This window comes from Perissodus microlepis, chromosome 4 (genome assembly GCF_051167445.1).
Source record: "Perissodus microlepis isolate ML-2025 ecotype Zambia chromosome 4, ASM5116744v1, whole genome shotgun sequence".
NCBI lineage: Eukaryota > Metazoa > Chordata > Actinopteri > Cichliformes > Cichlidae > Perissodus > Perissodus microlepis.
The window spans coordinates 28955913-28973750 of NC_140464.1; the positions used below are offsets into that span (position 1 = coordinate 28955913).

General features: G+C 39.8%; 1 protein-coding gene across 1 annotated transcript; it reads right to left on the bottom strand.

Moving 5' to 3' along the window:
- Positions 1-5177: 5177 nt before the first annotated feature.
- LOC146389209 (uncharacterized) lies at positions 5178-11618 on the bottom strand. The gene is made up of 5 exons (XM_084926939.1): positions 10586-11618; positions 10184-10477; positions 9165-9482; positions 7832-7969; positions 5178-7745 (listed from the first exon to the last, which is right to left on the bottom strand). The coding sequence occupies exons 1-5, from the start codon at positions 10740-10742 to the stop codon at positions 7120-7122; spliced, it is 1533 nt and encodes a 510-aa protein (XP_084783065.1). The 5' UTR covers positions 10743-11618; the 3' UTR covers positions 5178-7119.
- Between the last annotated feature and the right edge of the window lie 6220 nt (positions 11619-17838).

Genomic DNA, 17838 nt, shown 5'->3' on the forward strand with positions numbered 1-17838 from the left:
TTCTGGCACAAAAATGCTCAGTTGTCATTAATGAAATACATGTTTTCAGACATGTTCTGGCAGACCATCAATGTGTTTAACATGTCTGAGATGATGAGATATCACTTTCTTATCAGTCCATAATGATGCAGTGAAAAACAAAAATCATTTGTATCATGTGTGACACTCAAAGTGTGTGATCAATTTGTGTTTTCACTTCAAGCCTTGGTGATCACTTTCGATTTCTATTAGTTATAACAAGCAAAATATGTCAGACTTGGGATCCAATTATGTAAAAGCAATGATATATGTATGTATCTGTTATCTGAAAAAAATATGTGTAAATATAATAATAAAAATAACCAGAACACAACTTCAAAATGCTTTTCATTATTAGGGCTTTATTCAAAGTTGCACAGTCTGACCGTGTTCATGTGTTTTGTAATAAAACACCACAGCGATACCAGCTCTCAGCCAAGCTTGACGCTGATATGATTGCAACTGTTTCCAGTTGGCAGCAGTAGATATATCATTTATTATTTCTTTTTTTTTTAAATTCTAATTTCAATAATTAGCGTACACTCGCAGCTGTACTCACATAGACTCATTATTCCACTCAGGGAGAGGAGCCTAAGACTGGACTGTGTCTTTTATACAAGTAGGAGGGTCACCAGTTATTTTGTGGAAAACAAAACTCATGGAGTGGGTGTCATATGAAATAAATAAACTTTGTAAAGTAAATAAACTTTCTTTAGTAATGATGGAACAAGTGAGTGATTTTGAGGTTGCATCTCACGGGGAAGGCAAAGAAACAGAAACCTAAAGCCAAGGAACTAAGAATAAACACAAGCAGAAAACCATGAATGACAATAATCCACGAATATTAACCAATAAACACCAAACCCTGGGTCCGTGACGCAATACCATGACAGATTTATAACAAGTCCCCAAACAAATACAGATAAATCATAAGAAGCACATTACCAACAAGTGGAAAGTGCAATAATATGATCCATTATGTCTGAGTGAGAGGTCAAACAAGAAAAAAATATCTGAATGGCAATTTCGTGTTTTTGTTTACTGTGTACTGTGATGTATTAAAAGAGCAGTGTGTGACTGGTGCACAATGTGGCACAATGGCTGTGGCTTAAAGGTCAAAGTTATGTTACATCAAGTGCAGCACAGATTCATATAAATTTTACCTGATGATTCTGAGATTCCTTCTCTTATACCTTCATACCCGCTGTATAGTGTCTAATAATAGGACAGCATTAACAGTGCACAGTCAGTGTCTTAAAAACCCCAAAACACACTGCACCAAAAATTGGTCCACCCCAAGGATCGGGTCCCCCGACACAAACAGAGTAACATAGTGTACGCTGTTAAGTGCCAGGAGGATTGCCAGGATTTATACATCGCGGAAACCAAACAACCTCTGGCTAAGCGGATGGCACAACACAGAAGAGTGTTGTGGAAGTTTTCCATTAAATAAAGCCTGCAGACGAGCAGTGAGCGGTAGCTAACATTCTTTAATCAAAATAAAGAACAGAAAACCAAGCTTGTGGAGAGCCTACATGATCGTGGGGCAGACGGTCAGCAGTCTCCACCGAGCCTAACATGGCTCTCAGTTAAATACCTTCTCCAGGAACAAAAGGCAGTACACAGCTGTTTCACACCTTAATGTTCGTACTCCCTTGCTACCTCCCAGAGTCGTTGAAGAGACAAAAGACTCTTCCTGTGGAGTTGTCTGCTTCCCCCCCAACTTCCTTATCAGACCCCCACCATCTGTCTAACTGTATGAGTGTGAGACGTGTTAAAATCCAGTGGCACCAAGGCATTATACAATAAAATAATGTGAATAATACATAAATAAAATAACTTCCTACAAGAGCCACCTCATCAGGCCAGGACTCTGCAGTCTATTTACACCTACAGGCCAGTGGACACTCTTTCAATGATGAGGATGTAACATCCTGGACAGGGAGGAACGCTGGTTTGAGCGCGGAGTCAAGGAGGCCATTTACGTGAAAAGGTGGTCATGAGAATTTGCATAATCATGATGAAGGAACTGACCTCCCAGCCCATTGTTCCTTCAGAGGGCTGATTTCAGTCATTATGCAAATGTACTGTTTATAAGGCTGGGGAAACCTGCAGTCAGCTGAGACTGAAGAAGTCACCTGGATGAGTGACGAAACGTTTCTCTCTGAAAACACTACGTCCAGATGAACAGAATCAACTTTTGGAGATGTGTCTAGAAACAAGCAAATTTGCTGAAGAAAATGTACAAGTGAGTCATGGTTGAAGAAAAAAAAAAAGTTTCTACAACTGCCTGTGAGGGGTGCAACAGGCCAACCACCAAAGAGTCAATTCTGCAAAAGTACATTAACACAAAAGACTTAAAACAAAATATCAATAAATAAATTATCAATCTCTGTGTGTTACAAACTTCATCAGCCAGTGTATTTCTACTAATATCTGGGCTGGCTTGTTGCCTGCTGGGGCTTTTTTCTAGCCTGTACCCTCTTTCTTGCCTTTACAAAGTGATCACGGAGATTCTTCCACAGTCTGTAACACACTGATTCTTTCTTTCCCAGTGTCGCTGAAATCTCTCCGTGAATTCATTGACATTTGGGAGTCCTTGTGCTCTCGCATTTATGTGTCATACAGATGCCTGTACAGATGGACCGTGGTTTTCCCTCGAATACGTCCATAGTGGCAATTGTGCCAAGTTACAAAACTCAAGTGGTGCATGAACAGCCAAGGTACCACCAAAATGGCGGCACATGCCATTGTGTTCTTAATGTTAACATTACCTTCATTTTTGAAGCAAGTACAGTTTTGGCATGGAACTGCTTTTTTTTTTTTTATTATTTATGCATCTGTGTGCTCTGTGAATTTTCACTCTTCAGACATTAACTGACTACCAAGAACTGACCTAAGCAGCGACTCCGGGCCGAGCACATATTTCAAACAGCAGTCTGAGCTCATCCTTTAAGCAGTGATGAGGCCCCTGTAACCCGAAACAAGACAGACTCTAACATTTCCACACTGTGTGTATGTGAGCGCTGTTTGTGAACACAACAAAGAGCATGTGTCATATGTATTTGTGGCTTTTTAGGACTGTAATGCCTTCATGTGATTGGCTCAAACAGTGAACAAGAATGAATGTGATTGGTTGAAAACAGCTGGCTCATTGTGGTATTTACCACATCCTCTTGGAACAGTTTGCTGATACAAAACACCAGAAGCATATCTTGATGTCTGTTATTGCTGTGAAAAGTTTAATGCACCTCAAAGTGTCAGCAAATAAATATTGTTTGCATTCAGCTGACTGGCTTTACTTGAAGCATTATGGTTTGGATGAACTGGACTGCACAGGGGATTCATGGTGAAGCCACCAAATCTGGACTAAAGAAAAAAGTTCACAAGGAACAACAATGCATATGAAATAACCTAAGTCAGCTGTGAGTCATCAGCACTGCTGCATGAATAAAGAAGTGTGTCAGTTAGGTAGAGGATGCCAGGATCAGAAACAGAAACAGAGACTCCAGATAGCTGCTGTGTCTGCATCTCTAAATGACTAAGATATGATTACACCACCCAGCTCAACCAGGTTATTATTCACAAGTTTATCAAAACATCCAAATTAAGATTGCCCAGGGTTTTAAATGTGTAAGAAGGTGCAATAACATCCAAGTGAAATTACATATTCTGTAAGGAAATTCATTAGAAAAAGTGTTTACTCGCTATCTATAGTTTTACATAAATAACAAAATGAAATTTATAGTTTGCTTTTGAAAAGTATTTGAGTATCAAGGGACAGTGTATAATAGTTTGCATGTATACAGTATATTTACAGTATGTTTTTATATGGAAAAAGTCATAATACTGGAAAATATAAAATATGATGTATGCATCTAAAATTAATTGCAATATCAATTCAAAATAGAGGCGTCCCAGACCCAAGTCCACCATCAAGAATAACATACAGTGCAAAGCATTAAAATATAAAGCATCAAAAATCTAAAAGTTATAAGGGAAGGTTGTTTCAAAGAACATGAATCATGAATCATATCTAAAAGGCTACTTACAACAAACTTAGGTTAGCCAGCTAATATTTTTACAGTACATAGACAATATTTGACTAGTTTAAATTCAGATCTGGTTTTAATGTTGGAGAAAATGTACAGTATCTCACAAAAGTGAGTACACCCTGCAAATTATTGAAAAAATGTTGTATCTTTTCATGGGACCACACTGAAGATATGACACTTTGATAGAATGTAATGCAGTCAGTGTACAGCTTGTATAACATTTTAAATTTGCTGTCACCTCAAAATAGCTCAACATACAGCCATTAACGTCTAAACTGCTGGCAACAAAAGTGAGTACACCTGTAGGTGAAAATGTCCAAGCTGTGCCCAAGGTGTCAATATTTTGCGTGGCAACGATTATTTTTTGTTCTGAGTGAAATCTGTCCTGTTAAACTGCCGTATGGTCTTTTCCAATGTGCTGGAGCTCAGTTTCAGGGTGTTGGCACCCTTCTTATAGCTTAGGCCATCTTTATGTAGAGCAATAATTCTATTTTTCAGATCCTTTGCCATGTTAGACTTCCAGTGAACAGTATGAGAGCGTGTGAGAGCAATAACACCAAATTCAACACAACTGTTCCCCATTTGCACCTGAGACCTTGTAACACTAATGAGTCACATGACACCAGGGAGGGAAAATGGCTAATTGGGCACAATTTGGACATTTTCACTTAGAGGTATACTCACTTTTGTTGCCAGCAGTTTAGGCAATAATGGCTGTGTGTTAAGTTATTTAGAGGGGACAGCAAATTTAAAGTTATACAAGCTGTACACTGTGTCATATCTTCAATGTTGTCCCATGAAAAGACATAACAAAATATTTGCAAAAATGTGAGGGGTTTACTTACTTTTGTGAGATACTGGATATTAAAAATACAGGGAGTGCAGAATTATTAGGCAAGTTGTATTTTTGAGGAATAATTTTATTATTGAACAACAACCATGTTCTCAATGAACCCAAAAAACTCATTAATATCAAAGCTGAATGTTTTTGGAAGTAGTTTTTAGTTTGTTTTCAGTTTTAGCTATTTTAGGGGGATATCTGTGTGTGCAGGTGACTATTACTGTGTATAATTATTAGGCAACTTAACAAAAAACAAATATATACCCATTTCAATTATTTATTTTTACCAGTGAAACCAATATAACATCTCCACATTCACAAATATACATTTCTGACATTCAAAAACAAAACAAAAACAAATCAGCGACCAATATAGCCACCTTTCTTTGCAAGGACACTCAAAAGCCTGCCATCCATGGATTCTGTCAGTGTTTTGATCTGTTCACCATCAACATTGCGTGCAGCAGCAACCACAGCCTCCCAGACACTGTTCAGAGAGGTGTACTGTTTTCCCTCCTTGTAAATCTCACATTTGATGATGGACCACAGGTTCTCAATGGGGTCCAGATCAGGTGAACAAGGAGGCCATGTCATTAGTTTTTCTTCTTTTATACCCTTTCTTGCCAGCCACGCTGTGGAGTACTTGGACGCATGTGATGGAGCATTGTCCTGCATGAAAATCATGTTTTTCTTGAAGGATGCAGACTTCTTCCTGTACCACTGCTTGAAGAAGGTGTCTTCCAGAAACTGGCAGTAGGACTGGGAGTTGAGCTTGACTCCATCCTCAACCCGAAAAGGCCCCACAAGCTCATCTTTGATGATACCAGCCCAAACCAGTACTCCACCTCCACCTTGCTGGCGTCTGAGTCGGACTGGAGCTCTCTGCCCTTTACCAATCCAGCCACGGGCCCATCCATCTGGCCCATCAAGACTCACTCTCATTTCATCAGTCCATAAAACCTTAGAAAAATCAGTCTTGAGATATTTCTTGGCCCAGTCTTGACGTTTCAGCTTGTGTGTCTTGTTCAGTGGTGGTCGTCTTTCAGCCTTTCTTACCTTGGCCATGTCTCTGAGTATTGCACACCTTGTGCTTTTGGGCACTCCAGTGATGTTGCAGCTCTGAAATATGGCCAAACTGGTGGCAAGTGGCATCTTGGCAGCTGCACGCTTGACTTTTCTCAGTTCATGGGCAGTTATTTTGTGCCTTGGTTTTTCCACACGCTTCTTGCGACCCTGTTGACTATTTTGAATGAAACGCTTGATTGTTCGATGATCACGCTTCAGAAGCTTTGCAATTTTGAGACTGCTGCATCCCTCTGCAAGATATCTCACTATTTTTGACTTTTCTGAGCCTGTCAAGTCCTTCTTTTGACCCATTTTGCCAAAGGAAAGGACGTTGCCTAATAATTATGCACACCTGATATAGGGTGTTGATGTCATTAGACCACACCCCTTCTCATTACAGTGATGCACATCACCTAATATGCTTAATTGGTAGTAGGCTTTCGAGCCTATACAGCTTGGAGTAAGACAACATGCATGAAGAGGATGATGTGGACAAAATACTCATTTGCCTAATAATTCTGCACTCCCTGTAATGCATGCATCCACCCATGCTTGGCATCACCCATTGGTTATTGAAATCCCACCGTGAAGCCTCAAGATGAGCAATTTTGCCATCATTCTCTTGGTGTTTTCAAACTGGTGTTTTCATGAGCAAGGGGAAGATCTGACTGAGATTAGAACTTAGGGGACACAGCTCAATCAGTTGCAAGCAAGTTGCCTAAAGTGCATCATCATTTACAAAGTTAACATCATGTTGTGTTCAATATGACTGGAAGGTGACACGACAGTTTTTACCCTTTTTCCATGCACTTCCAAAGAAGTGCATGGAAAAGGAGTAGGTGAAGCTAGAGCAGGTCATCTACTAATCGGAAGGTTGCTTTGATCCTTGGCTCCCACAGTCTGCATGTTAAATATATATACTGACCTCAAGTTGCTTTCTGATGCATCCACTGGAGTATGAATGTGTGTGAATGTTAGATAGAAAACTCTTAAGCATCAAGTGCTTGTATGAATGGATGAAAGAGGTAAGTTGCCTAAAGCGCTTTGAGTGCTCAGAGCATAAAAGAGCTTTATAAGAACAAGTCCATTTACCATTTCATACAAAAGGACGAGAGCTCATTACGAATGATAATGAACTGGTTATGGTAAAGACACATTCTCATAGTTGTTTTCTTCATCACTAGTTTCCTCTTCATCACTAGTTTCCTTTTCATCACTAGTTTCCTCTTCTTCCTTATTATCCACACTTGCTGAAGGCGGGGATACATTCTCATAGTTGTTTTCTTCATCACTAGTTTCCTCTTCATCACTAGTTTCCTTTTCATCACTAGTTTCCTCTTCTTCCTTATTATCCACACTTGCTGAAGGCGGGGATACATTCTCATAGTTGTGTTCTTCATCACTAGTTTCCTCTTCTTCCTTATTATCCACACTTGCTGAAGGCGGGGATACATTCTCATAGTTGTTTTCTTCATCACTAGTTTCCTCTTCATCACTAGTTTCCTCTTCATCACTAGTTTCTTCCTCATCTTGTCTGTGACAGTCTACACTCACACAGGCCTCCTTGGACTTTTTGTCATTTGGGCCTGCTTCCTCATAATCGTGATCATCATCACTCACTAGGTCCTCATAATCATCATCATCTTCATCCAGTCCAGGAGCTCCTCCTTTGATTTTTTCATTAGTGTCCACTAGATCAACATTCACAGAGTCCTCATCATCATCTTCATCTCCATACTTGTAAGCATTTCCGACTCGGACAGCCACTGAAACACAAGTAAGGGAAAAGAATGTGAATATGTAGTCTGATGAATATCAGATGAATAATTGTTTAAAATTTGCGAGCACACACTTTGACTGTGGATGAGAGCTACAGGCTTCTTGGCTCGTCGTTGTCTTCTCCTGCACGTCAGCCCTACCACTAACAGCAACAGCAGGAGCAGCAACAGGAGTCCAACAGATACTGAGGACAGCAGCGGCATCAAATTGACTAAGGAGAGAGAATTTGATCAGTTTGTCCATCAAAACACTTCTTCACATAATGAACTACTTTTCATTAATGTTTTAATTTAGAACATGTAACTTATTTCAAGTCTGTTTCAAGAATATGGCTACAGGTCACTGAAAGGGCACTCTGCTCATCCTGTCAACACTTCTCATCTCAACTATGTCTAAAAGTTAGACACGACCACCCATTGGTTTGTTAAGTCCTGTTGTCAAGCCTTCTTAATCTCACCATTTTTGCCATTATGAAACCAAGTGTCAGACAATGGGTGGATCTGAGAAAATGAGGGACAATGCTTGCTCATGAAACATTTTACCTACAGGGTAGGTCTTGCCCTACAGCATAGCCAACTTTAACCTCCAGTTTGACAATACTGCAGAACATAATGTCAATATTACAGACTAAGAGCAACATTCATCAAAATGATCATTGCTTTAATGTCTTATATTAAGTCTGACTTTCTTTTTATTTGATCTTCATGATTTGTGACTAACTTTCACATAGAATGCAGGATAATGGTGTAACACATAGTGGACAGTACCTCATCCAAAAGATCGGGTCTGTTCTGACTGAGTGACTGTAAGAGGTTTGGGTATACTTAACAGATTTTCTGAGAACATTACTGTAAAAACAATCTGTAATAAGAACTGGTTTGCTAAGATCTTTTTTTATTTTGTATCCTCAAAAACAAATGGGGTCTTTTGAGGATGGCTGTAGCTCAGGGGGTAGAGCAGGTCATCTACTGATTGGAAAGGGGGTGGTTCAATCCCTTGCTTCCCCAGTCTGCATGCCAAATATCCTTGGGCAAGTTATTAACCACCTGATGCATCCATCAGAATATGAATGTTAGTTAGAAGGCACTGACAAGTATAGAAAACAGTGCTTGGTTAAATGTGGCGTGTTGTACAAAGACATTTGAGTAGAGAAGAGTAGAAAACTGTTATATAAGAATCAGTCTATTTACCATTTTATTTTTATACTCTACCATTTTCCTCCTTTATGACTTCTCTTTGTGGTCTTAAATGTATACATTTATAACAAGACTGGGAAACATAAGCTAATGCAATGGTCACAGTTTACATGGTACATACAGCTACAGCTACCACAGTCAGATAGTCTGATATTTTTATGTTATTTTTTGCTTTTATACAAAAATCCATGAATTCAACACTGTACTTACATTTAATGATGACACTAATCGGTGCAATTACAGCCGATCTGAATGTCCGTGTGGACACTGTGACCTCATACACACAGCTGTAGTTGCCCTGACGTTCATACTCAGCTACAGGGAAACTAAAGGAGGCTGAGTTGTTGACTGCTGGCTCTGTGAGGTTGGAGCCAGAGAAGCTCAAAATAAAATGTCCACCTGAAAATGTGGAGTTAATGGAACAGGTGAGGACAAAGCTGTAACCCCTGGTGATTTCGGCACCTTCAGGACCCCAGACAAGTCCTGCATTAGGAGATGTCAGAGAAATGATGGGCCTCTGTAGTCTCACTGTGTGAAAGAAAGACTAGGATTAAGAAGGGCAGCAGAAACAAGTCCAATGGTAGCATTTCATGCAAGTTAGCTTATTATTTATGAATCATCATTAACCAATCAACATTAGGATTTCGCCATGTATTTTGTGATCTACCGAATGTTAACAGCTGTTTAATGTTCTACAGCGGCGGTGTCAAACATAAGTCCCAGGGGCCAGAATCGGTCTGCCAAAGACTCCAATTCGTCCCACTGGATATGTGTAGGAGGGCATAGATTTTTGCTGCTTTTCCTACTGATAAAGATCCCTCTCGTGGTCATTCACATTACACTAAGGAATTAAGTAATAAATAAACATTGAAATGACAGAAAAGTTCCAGCATTTTTTTTATATAGCGGGTCAACAGTAATAAAACCAAAAAAACAAAAGAAAACACAGTTTATTAACTGCAGCTGCGTTTCTGCGAGATTATGCAGAAAAAACAAGATGTACTTTTGAAATTGCGCTTTTTGTCTTATATGAAAAAGTTTATATCTATATTTTTATTACATAGATAAACATAAATTAAAGCTCTTGATATCTTATGACAAGTAATTTCTACAGTTTATACAACACTATTTGTAATAGCAAAAATGTAAAGATCTGTAAATTTGTATTATTTTTATTTAGTTGATCAGTTTTGATCTTTTTATTTTACCCTTTTATTTATTGCTCTTACCTGTGACATTGAGTATGACACTGTCACTTAGCGGGGAATTAAAGTCCCGACTTGAGCCCTTTTTCTGATACTGACACTGGTACGATCCCTCATCATCAAAGTCCACAGAAGAAATATTGAAGGTTGCAGAGTTTGTAGCTGAATTTTGGGTCATGTTGAATGAATCTGATGTTGTCATCAGAATGAACATTCCACCTAAAACCTGAGTTGAGATTGAACAAGTGATTGCAATGTTCTGACTCCAGGTCACCTCACCAGCAGGATTGATGGAGATATTGGGTTTGGGGAAGCTTACTGAAATAGCAACACAGAATTAAAGTTTTCATTTTATCACCAGTTTACTGATTAGATTATACAAAATGGAATATACCATAAAACTTGGGAAACTGGATTTATCCTTACCAGTAACAAAGAGTCCTACAGAGTTACTAAAGGGGGAGGAGAACTTTGAACCCTGAATGCTTTCCTCGTACTGGCAGTAGTACTGTCCTTCATGACTGAAGTTCACTTTGTTGAAACTGAAGATAGCAGAGTTGGAATTTGAGGTTTTAGTCTCCATGAATGAGTCAGACGTCTTCTTGAGGATGAAAGTTCCATCTGATGCCTGAGTTGGGACTAAACAAGAGATGCTGGCACTCTGACCCCAGGTGACCTCACTGTTATTTATGGAGATCCTTGGCTTGGGGGGGACCCCTGAAACAATAATTTGGCATGTGGTAAATGTACACCGTATTCTCCTTTTAACTTAAGCATCTCTGGTGTAGTGCCAGCATTGTGACAGTAAAATGGCACTAGCACTGGTTTTCCTGGTCAGTATTTCAACATTTAAGAGACATTTTTGGTTTGTTGGGGTGGTGTTCTACCAATCTGTTTATCAAAAGGTCGGTGGTTCAATCCCGGACTGCTCCGGTATGTATGCCAAATATCCTTAGGGAAGATACTAGACCCAAGTTGCCCTCCAGTGCACCCATATGAGTGTATCTGTGTGAATGTTAGATAGAAAGCATACAAAAAAAGTGCTTGTATGAATGACAGTGGTGTAAAGCGCTTTGATAATTTTTGTATTATCCATCCATTTTCTAAATGATGGCACCCGCATTTGGTTTGCATTGCTTTGTTGCTCATTTGAATAAGTTGCTGCTCTGAGCTTTGATGGCGACTTTATGAATGAGGAAATGAAGTTTCAGGCAGCTGGTTGATGTGCAGCAGGACAGCAGGATACTCTGTTGAAGAAAACCTGGTTAAGGTTACAATCTGTTTCTCAAATAAGTGACTCAGAGTGAACCAGACTCAAAAGTAACTTTAAAAAACACATAGGCAGCACACAGATGACAAAACAGAGGAAAATCCTGACATGCTCCTACAGAAGCCATGACACCATGAAAGTATGGCCCCTGACTAGCATGCAATACTTGAATATTCACACGTCCTGGATTTTTTTTTTTTTTTTTTTTTACAGGCAGTTGGCCTGTCAGTGTTAACATTACATTTACCTAAACTGAATAAATAACAAATACAAACAGAGCCAAAAGTCCATTGTGAAGAACAGGAGAAAAAAAAAAAGGCAACTCCCTCCGCTCTGAACCCAGAGATGTGCTTCTGAATTATTTCCCCATGTGTCACTGTCAAGTAGTAATACCACATTACTGCTGTTCAATGTGCTGCGCTGCTAAATTAGTCCTTTTCCTGTCAGCATCACCTTGCAAAGCAACTAATGCTTCGATTATGAGATCAAAGGTATCTGCAGGCAAGCTCAAGATCAAAGATAACGAACAGAAAGTAGAGCAGCTGAAGAATAGTCGCACAGTAGCAGGCAGGACGATTTCATCATTTGTTCAGGTGCTCGATGATACCACAGTAATGTTTCCCACAATATGTCGACCTGCTGAACATTTTAAATTTTTAATTCAATCATCAAAAAACTATCTTACAATTTCACACTGCATTTTCCTGTTGCCTACTTCATATTATTTATTGGATATAGAATTGTAAACTGTGTGTCATTTTTAACTTCACTGAGTATATGTTTTAGTTGTACGCTTGATTAATCATGCTGATCTGTCCGTTGTGTGTGAAAATATGGCAGCCATGGTGTTGATGTTGATTTTGGTCATACAGGCTGTAACATTACAGCTGAGAAAGGACAGTCTTGTGAAAAATAAAGTTTTCACAGAACTCTATGAACAATTAAAATAATTAGAAAGTAACTGAAAAAGTCTAGTTTAGGGTTTCGAATTTTGTTTTTAGATTTGATCTTTACTAGGTTTTCTAGGTTTTGATCTTTCAAAACCTTTAAACAGCACCAAGTCTGCAGCTGTGAGAGCAAAATCTAAAACTATTGGGAACAGGTTATGTTTTAGTTTAAAATCAGTTGGAAGTTCAAAGTTCATTTTCACTGATTCTTTTATTTACAGCAGGCTCAATATAGATTCTCTGCTGGAGGTGAAATACTTTGAGAGAAATAAGACAAAGATAAATGAAGTTATAAATAGATAAACATTCTTGAAAAATCTGCCCTAAAGTGACTGGAACAAAAAGAAATTTAAACAAACTGATGCAGAAAAGCATTCAGGTTGCAGATGGAATCAGAAACTTCTGTTAATGTAATTATTACTGAAGAGACTTCAGTGAACATGTGACACCAGCATCCTCATTATGCCCACAGTTATGTGTCCCAAATCCTCTGTGTTGACACTCAGTAAGAGAACTTTCACTTCCTGAACAGGCCACATCATCAAGCCAGATTTGTCCTGTACCTTCACCAAAGTGAATTGATTTATGGAAACTCACTGCTGTCCAGCAGTGCAGCTGTCTGTAAACCACTTCAGCATCTTTTAAGTCCCAGTCATCATCACAGACGGTTCCCCAGGAGCCACTGTAATAGATTTCAACTCTTCCAGAGCACCGAGTGGACCCAGACCCAGCTAGTCTGATCTGACCTATCAAGAACGTTATATAAACAACATTTTAATATTTCCCTAAAAGGTTTTCCTTTAAAAAAGACATAGGAACAGACTGACCTGCAGCAGGTGAAGGTGAGGCCAAGAGACAAGAAACTATTGGAGAGGAAACCATGCCATTGCTTATTACATAGAAATGTTCTTGTTGATATGCAATGATGAATATTTGCATTGAAAATCAAACCCAAAATCCTATTGATACTGTGCCTGTACAAAATTACAAAAACCATTATACATTATAGAAAATCTGTCTTACCGAGGGTAAAAAAAAAATGCTGTCTGCCCCACATGGCGTGTCATTTATGAGATCCAGAGAACACTACAGAGAACCAAAATTGTTCACAGTGCTTGTCCTCCCGAAACACTTCCCCTTTCGTTTTGTCGCGTTTTTTTTTTTTTTCCATCAACCGACACGGGGCATTAAAACTATGCAGAATTAAAGTCTGAAGTTAACACACTTTGTCCAGCAAAAAAACAATCGCATCTATACTTCTGACTGAATGTTATCATTCTGCTGTCTGCTGCCAGCCGTGAGTACAGATATGATCAATGAAATCAATTTAGTTTCACTGTAAGTTTATCGCCATTCGTTGCCAAAAGTGTCAATCAAAGCGCGTATCTCCCGTCTCAGGCCCTTCTATCGGGAGATATTAGTCTCAAAAGATTGGAAAATGGTTACGATATTACCCACAAGTGTAAACTAAGATTTACATATGTGCGCACACAATGATTTGTGTGTAATTCCGCGTACTCAGAAATGCGTGCAACAGTCCACACATGCAGTTCCACAAATCAAATAGTTCAATCAGTCATCAGTCTCACTTTCAAAGACCTTCACGAGCTTACTCGTCTCTAAAAATTATTTCAGGCATTGTTTACGCTCACATCACGGTTTATGTGCTCGCAGAGTTTTGAGAGATTTTTCACACTTTTCATCTTTCCACGGGGCTACAAACAGAAGAGGCGTTCCATCCCTAAATGAAAACTGGACGTTTGAAATTCCTTTGAATCTTTAAATTACGTCCAACAAAACGATTTTTTACCAGATTTCCAAAAAAAAAAAATATATATATATATATACACACACACACACACACACACACACACATATATATTTAAAAAGGTAATTTTTAAATTACAAAAAGGTAATTCTGAATACATCTAAAAAAATGTATAGAGTGCAAAAGTGTGGTAAAACTTTTTGCCCCCTTTTCCATTCACTCATTCACTCATTATTCATGTCTAGCAACCCATCTAGTCTCCAAGCTAGAAATGAAGAGGATTGTCACTACAGTGTTGCCACAATACACATCCTTTTGAGGTCCAAGTTGAAGATAAGCTTTGTGAAATCACTGAAATAAGTCAGACTTGTGCATGCATGTCAGTGTAAGCTGGCTTGCAATTAGACCAGATAAGGTTTTGATGCAGCAGGTGTGTTATGTGGAAGCAAGTGGGATAGACAGCCTTGATCAAATTCAAATTCAAATGTTATTTGTCACACACACACACACACACACACACACACACACACACACAGAGTACGATATGTGGAGAAATGCTTATTGCTGTGCAATGCCCATTAAACGACAGTAAAGAATTTACAGATTATGACAAAATTTACAGATTTTACCTTAGAAATTTACAGTAAAAAAGAATGTGCAAATAATGATTTAAGAGAGAGATTATAAGAAGTGTGCAAATAAACAGAGTGTGTGCGGTGATGTGATGTATGAGAGTCCAGTCCTACACCTGGTTCAAGTCCCAAATAGCCTGGGGGACAAAACTCCTCTTTCTCTCTGTTTTGGCCTTAAGGGAGCAGAAGCGCTTCCCAGACCTCAACAGTGAGAAGAGTCCATTGTTGGGATGGGAGAGGCCCATCATGATCTTCCTGGCTTTGTTCTTGCACCACTTGGTGTAGATGGACAGCAGGTCAGAGAGCGCTGATAGATTGATGCGTTTGGCCGAGCGCACCACTCTTTGCAGATCTTGTCTGTCCTGCTTGGTGCTGTTCCCAAACCAGGTACAGATGTTTCAGGATGCTCTCGATGGTGCAGGAGTAGAACTTCTTAAGCACCTAAGTCTTCTGGGGAAGAAGAGACACTGGCAGGGTTTCTTAAACAGGGTGTTAATGTGACAGGACCATGATAGGTCCTGAGTGATGTGGAGACCCCTGGTACCGGAAACTGTCCACTCTCTCCACTAGGTGTACAAAGCAGATAGGGCTAGTTTACCAGATGAAAGGAGCACAAGCAGGAGACTTGGCTCTCAAAAATAACAATGTGGAATTAATTAAAAACAAACAAACAAAAAAACATGGATGTCCATTTGTGATCACAACATAGGTTTCATTTAGTTTGGTTTAGTTTTAAATATAGCCGGGGATCGGCTCACCAGGGCCTCCGTTCTTGGCCGCCACCTGACACACATTGCACCCGACCCCTACGGCGCCTCCTGCAGGTGGTGGGCCTATAGGAGGATGGGCCCATGTCCCTTTGTCGGACTGGGCTCCATGGCCACCAGACGCATGCTAACATCAGCTGCTTTCTGGCAGAGAGTACCATGTCCCCCCCCATGTTTTAAATGCACTTGGAATGCTGGGCCTCCCTGCTGCAGTACCGGGGGTGGTCTGCTTGTCTCCACTCCACAGCAAACATTTCCTGGGTCTGGGGCTGGATTGACCCTCTGGGAGTGTCTATGTGTCAGGTCGAGTCTTAGACTTCACCTCTCTGGGAACATCTCAGGCTCCCCTAGGTGTGGGGGCCTATCTCCCCCCACCACACTCCCTGCCAATGGCTGATACCCTCAACCCTTGGTGCATTGGTGGTTTTCGGTGTCCGGGGCTGGGTGCACGGTGCTCACTCCCGGTGGTTGCTTGGCAGGGCCTGGCGCCCATGGCTCGGTCAGGGCCCTTCCGGAGGGCTATGGCTCCCCACATTTACTTTCAGATAATTACATGGAGAAATCTTTGGAATACAAGCGCGCTAACGCACACAGGTGTGCACAGACACACACCATCTTCCTTGGATGCTGCCTCAAAGCATACCGTGCGTTGTCGATTTTGTGTGCTGCTCAGTAACATTCAGTATTTATTATCAACTGTTACTTATGCTTATCTCAGTTGTTGCTGTGGTCTCCCTACTGTGTTGTTCTCTTTTTGCTTGTTTTCTTCTTCTTCTTTTTGTCCAGTAGGTGATCTAGCAGATTTTTAGTGTCTTTTCTCTCTGTCCCTCTTCCACTCTGTTTTTCTTTACTTCTCCATTTTTTAATCTTGTCTTGTGTACATCTCTCCCCCCCAAAAGAAAAAAAAGCAAGTGGTAGACTCTGGAATAATGAGGGTGGAAACCAAACTGTTGTTAGTGCAGAATAAAAAGTCTATTTGAGGTATGCATGAGTGATGCAGAAATGCATCACTGAGTCAACTGTGTTAACTGCGTAAAACAAAGCTTCATTTTGGTTTAAAATGAATTTTAAAATTGTAAAAGTAATTAAAAGTTTACATTTTACTCAGTAATGTGTACTGAGGACCTTCACCTTTTTTAGCTGAATATGGAAACCACTATACCAGGGGTGTCAAACATACGGCTCACCTGTATATTTTATATAACATAAAATAAACTATATACAAAGATGCAGAAACGTGTGCACTGAAAAAAAGACAAGATGTTAGATTTACATAAATTAAGTAGTCGACATTGGTTGCACACAGATGTTTTGCTTTTTGAAGCAACTTAACACAAGTTACACAAACACAGTTCAATTGCGGTAAATTCATCAAAGACGCTTACATAAATCCAAGAGATGGCCAGTCTCCATTTTTCACTGTACATGCAGCACAGAGCCGTGGCTCAGTGTCTGAGTGTCTGAATGAGTCTCACAGGTCTGAATGTGTGCTTAAAGCCATTTATAATTCCTAACTTGTTTGATCTGCTGCTCACCATAAACAAGCACAAGCATACATTTTGAACATTTTACTGTATATTTATAAGTTTTACAGTTTTTACTACTGATAAAAAGTTCCCTTATGGCCACTCATACTCCACAAAGTAATTAAGGAATAAACAATTACAAAACAAAAAACAACAATTTTCACCTTTGAAGAAATTGTAATGAATTCCCTCTTACTTTGGCAGTTTGGCAAATAAAATCACCTTTTTTTACTCATAACTGGTTTCGGGAACCAGGACGGGTACTTGCCTCTCTCTCCTCCAACCTTATGTGCGTCTCTATACGCCTAGACTAGGGGCGTAACACCTTCATCTTGGCTGCTTGTTTCTGATAAAACAGCTTCCAGGCACTGCTGTGAGGTGGGGTACAAAGGGCTCTGAAAAATCATGGTAATCTAAAATGGGTGCCTGTGTTAGATAGTTTGTCAACTGGTTTAGGGCATCTTGATGACTCTCAGTCCATCCAAGTTCTTCTTAAGACCAGACCCATTCTGGCTGGTCAAACTAGTGAATGGCAATTTCTGTCCTTCTGTTCTGTCTCCTCAATGTGACAAAAGGTCCGTAAGTCTTTTCTCAGAGTCATTCTGGTGCTTCAAACACTGCAGACTGACTTGCTTCTTTCTCACTTATTCCAGCAGCACTTTAAACTGGATGTGTAAATGTGTGATGTGTGCATTCATTAACTATTTTCAACCGTGTTGCTGTATCATCAGCTGTATCATCAGGTCACATCAAGGTCATGATTTTACAG

What these genes read in the sequence shown, in the direction of transcription:
- LOC146389209 (XM_084926939.1), bottom strand. Translation starts at nt 10,742, where the DNA reads ATGGAGACTAAAACCTCAAATTCCAACTCTGCTATCTTCAGTTTCAAC. An exon ending in TGTAGGACTCTTTGTTACTG is followed by an intron (nt 10,478 to 10,585) that starts GTAAGGATAAAT and finishes TTGCTATTTCAG; the next exon opens with TAAGCTTCCCCAAACCCAAT. An exon ending in AGCTCTCATCCACAGTCAAA is followed by an intron (nt 7,746 to 7,831) that starts GTGTGTGCTCGC and finishes CTTGTGTTTCAG; the next exon opens with TGGCTGTCCGAGTCGGAAAT.